Source organism: Triticum aestivum, chromosome 6D (genome assembly GCF_018294505.1).
Source record: "Triticum aestivum cultivar Chinese Spring chromosome 6D, IWGSC CS RefSeq v2.1, whole genome shotgun sequence".
NCBI classification, from domain to species: Eukaryota; Viridiplantae; Streptophyta; class Magnoliopsida; order Poales; family Poaceae; genus Triticum; species Triticum aestivum.
Genome location: NC_057811.1, coordinates 429,516,053 through 429,525,938, shown reverse-complemented (window position 1 = coordinate 429,525,938; position 9,886 = coordinate 429,516,053). Strand labels below are relative to the sequence as shown.

The window sequence follows — 9,886 nt, the reverse complement described above, 5'->3', positions numbered from 1 at the left end:
ATTTTCTGGCTCCGCCACTGGTTATATGTGTTTAAAATGGACAATGCTAGGATGGATCCATGCTTTAGCCGTACATGAGTGTACCTTCTCCCAACCGTGACACAACTGATCCCTTCTTTCCTATCATCTTGTGACTCCGCATCCTCTCCTTTTTTTCTCTACATAGTTCGACTCCTCCCCTCCTCGCCACACCCCCTTCACTTATTATTTATCTAGTTTGTATCTCCCATTCGACAAGCTTCCTCCCCCAACAGATGTTGTTATGGACTAGATGCCACCGCCAACTCTAGTCGCCTTTGATAACGTCAAGTCAACTTCCTAATGCCTCGCCGTGCCACTTAATCTCGATGGGGCACTCATCCCTAGTCATTGTTTTCGTCATTGTCGTCGCCAATCAATTATTTTCCTCCCTCTTATTCTTCATTTCTCCTTCTTTGCTATTTCCATGTTCTTCCCTCTTCTTTCTCCTACTGCCAATCACCTAGTCCCATATGACGACAATGGAGCATTAGGTTGCTAAAAGACTATGTACCGAATGCCCGTTTATTGGATATATTTTTATTCGTGGAAACAGCATGCATTTTGTCATTCACATATAAAGAAAGAATGTTGAGAAACACTTATAAAGAAGAACAAGATGGTGTAGCCTCAAGGGGCTACTCCCGACTCAAAGATTCTTGGCGATTTGCCACTAGAAATTCTTTTTGGGCCTGGATTTTTCATATGCTGTCTAGATACTTGTTTCAAAATTATGCGGCGAAGTGTCCAGAAATGTGCAACACCTAACGTTGACTACAATATTTCTGTGCAACTTTTTTTTTTGTAGAACGACCCTGAGGAGGTACTTTGGCCGTCTAGAGCATCTTCAATAGTTGTGGTAATAATTGCTGCATAGGAATTTTTTAGTGATGTGGCATAGAACAAGTGTGAAGAGATTGCAGGTGGAATTTCATAAGCTCTCAGCTGGAATATATATACCGAACCAAGAACTTTTTTTTATTCAAACCAAAAACCTTTGCATAAGCTCTCAAATGGGATTTCACTGATCCTATTAGGACATTTTCCTCACAAACCGACATACAAACTAGTACTACTTCCTCCATCCAATAATATAAGACTAAGCTTGTAAAAACATCTTTACATCACGGGACGAAGGGAGTAGTATAGAAGTAGGAATTTTACACATTTGTCTTAGAGCAGCCACAGTGGATCAAGGTTTGGCCGAGAGGCCAAGGCGAACGCCCCTTGATAATCTCTTAATGGCGTCCACGGCAGCAATGCACCAGCTAGCGCAGCGGACGGAAGCGCCACTGACATCGCCCCGATGGCTCGCTGCTAATCTCGTCTCGTGGATAATAACGACTAACTAACGACGTACCTTCCTCCCCGCCCTGCCAGCCGGAGAGAAACGACCATCTCCACGGTCAACGCCAGAAGAGTCGCCAACGATGCATGGACAACCCCCCTAGTGATATCCACGACAGCTCGCTCCTGGTTGCTCTTTCCACACAAATTCCCTTCCCACTAATTATCATATACATATAGCCAACAAATGACGACCGGTACACGTACGCGTATACGTAACCCCGAGTACATATTCCGTATACATCACCGCGCTTTTATTACTAGTGTTTAATCAGCTAGACTCCCATTATAGCAAACCAATGCGTAGCTAGTAGTACAGCTAAGTAGGCACGCACGGTCGGCGTTGGTTCCTCCCCCCGGCCAATCTCGCCGCAGTACCGTCCGATGGCGCTAGCGTGTGGGGCCTTTCCGCACGAGGCGAAAATAAAAGTGGCGTGTCCGACGCGGGCAAGCCGGAGGAGAGAAGCAAGCCCGCAAGCAACCGCAACCCAAGAGGTGGTGCACCTAGCTCGCGCACCACACGCGCGCGCCCGTAGCAGCAGACGTGCCGCCGCTTGGCGCGCTAATCAGTAGGCGTAGTACTACTCCGTTGTTGCCTGGATCGATCGATCGGCCGAGAGGCGCGAGAGGGACAGGTCGGGGCAGCGCGAATCGCCCAAGTGGGGGAAGGTGGCTGGCGCTACGATGATGATACGACTCCAGCGCCTCTATCTCTCTATCGAGAAAAAGAATTGAATTTGAACGCAATGGAATACAACCAGGAGGGAGCCATTGGAAACGAGGGCTAGAAAAGGGTCATGCAGCTGTCATCCCACCCCGGAACCCTCTCGTCCAGCGCACGGCCGCCCCCTTCCCTCCCCTCCCAGTTGTGATATCCTTCCCCTCCCCCATCTCTTCCGAGGCGCAGCGGCTGGGTTATGGAAGAGCAGCTTTCCACCCGGATCGAGCGATTAAGAGAGATAGCCGGGAGGTGTTTGTGCAAGAGAGCCTTCCGGATCGGACCAAACCGGCCCGGCCAAAACCAGTGCTAGGCTGACCGCGGACGGACCAATCGGGTAAAGTCTCCTGCAGAGTCCAGGTTAGCTCAGCTATCCGTGTAATAGTTTGATCCCAGCAATATTTGGGTCCTCCCCAAGACCCAAACAGCGAGGAGAAGCGGAGGAACGAGGGTCGACTCGGCTGCGCGTTCGCGGGTTGCGTCCTAGCAAGCTACAGTTGGAAGAGATGGCGGCGACGGCGGCGGCATCGTCGTCGTCCCCGGCTGGCGGCGCCTCGTCGCCGACCCAGGCGCCGGGTGGAGGTGGAGGAGGAGGAGGCGGCGGCGTGCCGTACCACCGGTCGCGGTTCGGCGACACCACGCTGACCAAGGTGTTCGTTGGCGGGCTGGCCTGGGAGACGCCGTCCGCGGGGCTGCACGACCACTTTCGGGAGTACGGCGAGATACTCGAGGCGGTCGTCATCACCGATCGCGAGACGGGCCGATCCAAGGGCTACGGATTCGTACGTCCTCCTCCCTCCCCCCTCTCCCTCCCTCTCGCCGATACATACGCCATCGCCGGCGATCCGTCCGTTGTCCTCATCGGGCGGGTTCCCATCTTCTCTTCTCTGTGTGTGCAGGTGACGTTCCGGGACCCGGAGTCGGCGCAGCAGGCGGTGCAGAACCCGAACCCGATGATCGCCGGCCGGCGCGCCAACTGCAACATTGCGTCTATGGGCCCGCCGCGGCCGTCGCCGCAGAGAGGTGAGCAACAGTGAAAAAAAAACACCGAATAAATGCCTTCCTTTTTCTTCTCCCCCGCATGTGCATGGCAGTAATAACCGCGACATGATCAGCGGGGATCGGCCGTACGTAATTAGCAGGATAAGCTTGATTAGGGCTCGCGTCTTTCCTTCTCCTTCTTCTCCTTGCGTGTTAGCCAGCACGTTAGGATAAGATGATCCATTAACATTGCGTTAATGGGCGGATGGGCGGGGCCCGGCTACAGCTGCTGAAAGCTTTAAAAGACTGGGGCGCCAGCCGAGGCGAAGCAGGACGACGACTTGGAGCACTTTGGCCTGCATTGGGAGGGGCGGCATGCTCAGGCTGTCAGACATGCACACTCATGCCTCATGGCTGTGCTCTGCTGGGTTGGGTTGGGTCGTGCTTCGCCAGCCTGGCCTCTGCATTCAGTTACTGCTATACAGTACTCTAATTAGCAGTAATAACCGCGACATGATAAGCGGGGATCGAAGTACTGATTTTGACTACTTATCAGTTACCACCCCGGCCTCCACAAATATATAGCTCTTCTTCTTCAGTTGAAGATTTTGACTGTGATTTTCTGTTTTCAGTCTTGTGCCTGAATGAAGATATAACTAGAATTCTCTAGACATAGTCAAACATATGCCAATTTCATGGTTAAAGTATAGAAACATTGATATAGAAACCCATTACGGATTGATCTTTTTTGGGGAGCATCAAATGGTGGTTATGATGGACGGGTCTGAGCTAGCATTTTGCTGTTGCTGCATATTGGGAAAGAATTGGCTTTGATTTGATGAAGCGTTCCAGCGGGAATGCGGTGTAAAGGGGGGTGGTGCATGTTAGCTATCGCTGGAGGGAGAATCAGGAACCCGGCCGCTTTGCCTTTCTGGTCAAGATCAGCGCACGGCATCGGAAAAGAGTTCCATTGCATATACAAATCTCGTACCTTGCCTTTGACAGGGTTTAGTTTGGTGGTTGTCAACGACTCTGAGGGAATATATATGTATAGATGCTGCATGTTGCTTGGATTGCTTCAGCTCGCTGCGTTTGCTTGAATTGGTCTCTCATGATATTGATTTGGGAGTTTTCTTTCTGAATTCCAAATGATTGGGTGAACGGCAGTGTTGCACTGAACTTTTCTCATTCTTTTCTTTCATGATATAACAATTGACTTTTCCCTCGCAGAAATAATAGCTGGGTTTGCATGCTGTTTTTTAATAGTATTTTCAAAAAAATGTATGGTTAGAGTGCAGTACAGCACACCAGTACCAGACTGGCGTAGGTTGTAGTGCAAGCTAGCTAAGAAAAGTCTTGCATTATTTGGCACTGCTCTAATCTACAATGTGTACATAAAGAAATCTCCACAATTCCTCTATTATTATTCTTTTGAGAAGATTCTTTTATTTGAAAGTGAAGAATTGGCCAAATGCAGACAGAGGTGCACACCTGGCGCCCTATCGTTTTTCTTTCATGAAAAACCGAAAGGTTTTAGCCAGGCAATTGATTAGCCTGAGGAAAAGATACAGGAGCGTAGGAAATCATCCATCCATCCATGCATGTGTGTCCCGGCACAACGTAGTAGGGCAGATGGTATTTTCCCTCCCGGTGCATAATCCATCCAACTGTTTTGCAACACCTGGCCGCGTGGCCCCCCTGCCGTCCCGTCCTGCCTGCAATACATGCGTGATCCGCTGCCTCTTCACAGCACATTTATTTGTTTGTTTGTTTGGGTGTGAGTTGCTTCCTCTGCAGCCCAACAATAGTTCTTTTTTTTAGACAATGCAGTCCAAGAATAGTGTAAAATGTGTAAAAAAAAATTTGAGACAAAAATGTCTAAATTATTTGTTTGTGCCTCTGCAGGGCGGGCCCCGCGCGGGCCGGATCAGCAGCACTCGGGCCCAGAGCCATACATGGGCGGCAGGATGCACCACCAGCAGCAGCAGATGCCCACCCCGCCTCACGCCATGTTCTACAACCAGCGCTGCTATACACACGACGCCGTGCGGACGACTCGTGCACGACAGCACATATCAAGCCGTCCATGCATACTATCCAGCGCATATCAGCGGCTGGACTGCCCGTCGTCCTAGTGTCGTGCACACATGCATCGTCTACGTAGCAGTTTCGTTCTACAACCCTTCACCGTACGGGTGAGTGCCATATCCCCATGTACTACTGTCTACTCTATGTATCACTGTCAGCTCCGCTTTAAAATCGCAATGCATCATCGTACACTACGCATCGTGGGGTCTGGGTGCGCTGCAAGTTCTGAACCCTCACTTGGGCAGGTGCAAGACCTGTTGTTAATGTCCCAGTTTCGTAATAAGGTAGCACTAGTTGAAAAATAACTCACACAGTGATGGGTGCAAAGCATGGTTTGGTAGCGACGGCCCCACGTCACAGTGGTTGTATTTTTCGTGGTTCAGAGAAAATGCTGACCCTGAGGTAAATTAGTTTGTGTCTCGGCGTCTGATATGGTGGTGTAATACAATGGGCAACTAGTCCTAGACAGTAGACTACGACTGATCCGTTAACTGAAGTGAAGAAGCAACATAGACGTTCCTGGTTTCATTTTTGTGGTGCAGAGATATGCTCATCCTGAGGTAAACAGTTTGATACGGCTGGGTGATAGGCACCTACTCTCCTAGACCACGACCGGTCGGTTAGCTGAAGTGAAGAAGAACACACTACGTAGTCGTAGGCGTTGTTGGTAGTTGCTCTTTATTGTAGTATCTGATGGGGCAGTTACCGAACCCGACTGACTGACTAGACGCTGCTGCTGCTCGGAGCGAGCGAGGTCAGGTCAGCACTCAGGTCGGGTTGCTTTCGCGCCGCAGCTTTCGGCTTCAGCTGCCGCTTCCTTGATTGGACTGATGGGTTTTCGGATACCAAGGAAGCACGGCCGGGCCCGCGCGTTGGGCCCCCATGGGAGGCCCGTTCATAAATGTGGCCTCGGCGACGGCCATTCAACCCCGGTGGGGCCCACCGTCTCACCATCTGCTGACTTCTCCTAGTCTAGACCACCATGGGCATGGGGTGTGGCCATGCCTGCCTGCGAACGCTCTCTGCGCTCCGTTGGCTTGCTTTGCTGGGAGAGTTTTAGAGGCCTCGAGAGTTTAATGCGTGCCTGCGTCCAGATCCCTGGTGCCACTTGGCTATATTTTTGGTGCAGCACTGCTGTTGGGTTGCGGTTGACGTACCCCGTATGTGAAATTTATTGGAATGGGCAGCCTGCAGTACAGATCGTTGGCGCAGGATTCCTTGACCGGTCTGTCCCGGAACAAGTAGATGAGTGGCAAGGAAAAAGTACAAATAGCATGAGGTTTCTGCATTTCTACTCACATATGCATGGCCATATCCCTTTTCTTTAGTGCTATTTTATTGGGCCATTTTTTTACTTGGACCTGTGATTAGCCAACCAGTGGTGTTTAGATTCTTGCAAGCAAGCACTTTTTTTTAATGAAAACGGGAGTGCTAAGAGCAACTCCAATGGGGCGACCCATTTCGTCCGCCCGCGTCCGATTGGGTCGGCACGGACAAAAGTGGCGGCCCAAACGGACGCGCGTCCGTTTTTCGTTCGCGGGCGACCCATTCCCGGCTCAATTTTGAGCCTGATTTGCGTCGGCGCGGACACGAGACGGACGCGCGCGCGGCTACTCTTCTCCCTGGGCCCGCCGGTCGGTGGCAGCCACCACCATTTTCCCCAAAAACGGTCCCGTCCGCGCGCTCGCTCCCGCCCTAACCATGGACGACGCCATCGACCTTGACCTCGACCTCGACGCCGCCGCCGGCCTCGCCTCGTCCGGCGCCGTCGCCCCCTCCGGGAAAGGCAAGCCTCGTGCCCCGCGCAAGACCGCCGCCGCGACCAAGCCGAAGAAGGCGCTGACGCCCGAACAGCGGGCAAGGGAGTCGGCCAAGAGGAAGGGCCGGAGGCACGCCGCGGACGCGAGGGATGAGGCCGCCGCCACCGCCGCCGCCGCGGCGCAGCAGGAGTTCACCAATGCCCGCGTCGCGGCGGCAACGAGGGAGGCGCTCTACATGCTAGGGGTAAACCCTAGCCAGCACAGCCTCGTCCAAGCCGCCGTCGCCGCGGCCAGCACCGGCTCGTCGGCGTTTCCTCGGATGGTGCTGCCCGAGTCACCCCGCGCGTCGGCTTGCAACCCACTCCCCGGCTTCCACGTCTACCCGCAGGCCTCTCGCCTCTCCGGGGAGTGCTCACCCGACGTGAGCGTGGTTGCGCCTTCCACGCCTGCGCCAGCGCCCATCGACCTCAACGCCACCCCGGTGGTTGGTGGCTCGTCGTCAGGCGGCACGAGGAAACGCGCGCGGCAGACGCCGGCCGACGGGCTCCCAGACGCCCGTAACCTGTTCGAGGGAATGCCGGCCGCCGTCGATGAGGACTTCATGCAAAACCTCATCTTCGAGAGCGGTGCGCCAGGCGCTGGCTACGATCCCGATGAGACACAAAGCCAGGACGGCCGCGGGGCGTTCACGCCGGCCGCTGGCTATGATCCGGACCAGGCGGCCTTCATGCGTGATCAGGTCGGCGTCGACCTGGACGGCTTCCCCCTCGACCACGAGTTCCCGGACGAATACGGGCTAGAGGAAGAGGACGAGTGCGACATCGACGTGGAGCCTTTGTTCGAGGACGAGCTCGCCAACCAAGCCGCCGGTCCTAAGCCCAAGCGCAAGAGCAAGCGTACGAAGGCGTACACGGCGGCCGAAGACAAGCTTCTTTGCGAGTGTTGGCGCGACATTGGACAAGACCCGAAGACAGGCGCCGAGCAAAAGCATTCGACCTTTTGGACTCGTGTGCACCGAGAGTTCCATGAGCGCAAGAAGTTTCCACCTTACCAATTTGTGAGCACGCGCGGGTGGGTTTCCATTTTCAAGCGGTGGAGGGTGATCCAACAAGAGTGCAACAAGTTTTGCGCCACCCTTGAGAGCGTCAAGGCCCGCCCCATGAGCGGCATCGGCATGAGGCCGACCCCGCCGCACGTGTGGTTAAAAAAGGACGCGCGCACTGGCTGACGCGTGGGCCCGCTGTCGGTGGTCGTCATAAATAAGACGACCGGTGGCGGTTGGGTGGCCGCCAGGTGGGGACGCGGCGGACGGCGAGGAGACGCGCGGCGCGTCCGCTTCGCGTCCGCGCCGACGCATTCCAGGCGCAAATTTGGGCCGCAAATGCGTCGGCGTGGACGCGACACGGACGTGAAATGGGTTTGGGTCGGCGCGTTGGGCCGCCACTTTTGTCCGCGCCGACCCAAACGGACGCGGGCGGACGAAATGGGTCGCCCCATTGGAGTTGCTCTAATACCAGTATTGTACTGCAAAAAATGGAAGTAAGAGGAAGGAGTGTTCGTTTGATATGGTCCTAGTTTTAGCTGGACACATACCTTAGTGTCTGATATAAGAAGTTTGAGCTTTACAGCCATGGTTGTTGGTACATATGTCTCTGATCGATAATAGTGAGCTCGTGCTTGGCTTGACCATATCGATCTTTTTAGTAAGGCGCTGATGAAGTTATGTAAACTTTTGCAGGTACTGGTACCCACCTGATTATCAATACCAGCAGGTAAGCACTATATTCATCTCTTTCAATTTTGTCATTTCTCTTGTTTTATTCCACCACATGCGACTGCTCCTTTGTATATCAGCTCTTTAAAATACCAGCAGTGCCCAACATACATATATATAGAAGTATGGGAAATTGCACTGTATGAGTGTAAATAATCTGAAATCAGGATTTTTTTAGTCACCCCTTAATTTTGAAAGTTTGAATACCAGCAATCTTCAACATTGAATCTTGTGGATAGCTGCATTGGATTTCCAATGGAATTAGCAAATCACAAGTGACACAAATTGTCGACCAAAGTCAGACACTAGCACAATACAGACCCACTTATGTTAGAACTGACTGAATTCATGCAATGTCTGAAATTTTTTATGCAGGCCTTTTACAATCAAATGCAGCAAAACTACTCTCAGCAGTATGGCCAAACATCCCCTTCAACATCACCATACCCATACATGGGGTACATGACAAGTGGCCAGAATCCAAGGGCCGGCTTCTCGCCATTGCAGCAGCAAGCTGCGCGGCCGCCGTTCTTTCAGCAGCCGGCCGAGGGTTCTTTCCAGGCAGCGCCTTCGCTCCCTCCTAATTTCAGACTCCAGTTGCCCCCTCGTGCAATCTCAAGGCAGTCTGATGATGTATCCGGTATGTCACCCTCAGTTTTCAGACCACCAAAATAAATAAGCATTTTGCTGTTGTCATACTCATGCTATTCATATGTCGAATAAGCGACTATGTTCCCATCTTATTTGATCGAACTTTGAAGTAAACTCATGGCTTTCTGCTGCTATATGTTGCAGGCTCACAACCAACTCAGACAGTACCGGAGGCTGAGGCTACAAACACAGATAACCAAGAAGCGTCAGCGCCTGTTGAAAGATCAAATTCAGAGGAAAACACCTCCAACTGACTCGCTGAACTGAAAACTCCGCCAAAATGATTTGATGCCGATCTGGACTGGACTATTAGTGGTTCGCAAAGGAGTACCAAAATACTCGTTTCTTGACTGGGAAAAAAAATAGCATCCAAATATTTGTTCTTTCATTGTTTCTGATTCTTTTCCTATTTCTGCACTGCATTTATTTGGTGAACCCATTGTACTGCGAAACTGAATTTCACGCCAGAAAATGGAATTCGCCAGAATAAGTCCCGGAGGCATGCTCTGCTGGTAGTCGTCTTCTCTATGTCTACGAGTATGAATGGTG

The 9,886-nt window shown here is 52.3% G+C and overlaps 1 protein-coding gene across 1 annotated transcript; it reads left to right on the top strand.

Moving 5' to 3' along the window:
* Positions 1-1,949: 1,949 nt before the first annotated feature.
* LOC123145586 (probable RNA-binding protein ARP1) lies at positions 1,950-9,865 on the top strand. The gene is made up of 8 exons (XM_044565047.1): positions 1,950-2,420; positions 2,512-2,865; positions 2,983-3,106; positions 4,970-5,075; positions 5,236-5,259; positions 8,651-8,684; positions 9,062-9,326; positions 9,482-9,865. The coding sequence occupies exons 2-8, from the start codon at positions 2,590-2,592 to the stop codon at positions 9,589-9,591; spliced, it is 939 nt and encodes a 312-aa protein (XP_044420982.1). The 5' UTR covers positions 1,950-2,420; positions 2,512-2,589; the 3' UTR covers positions 9,592-9,865.
* Positions 9,866-9,886: the final 21 nt, after the last annotated feature.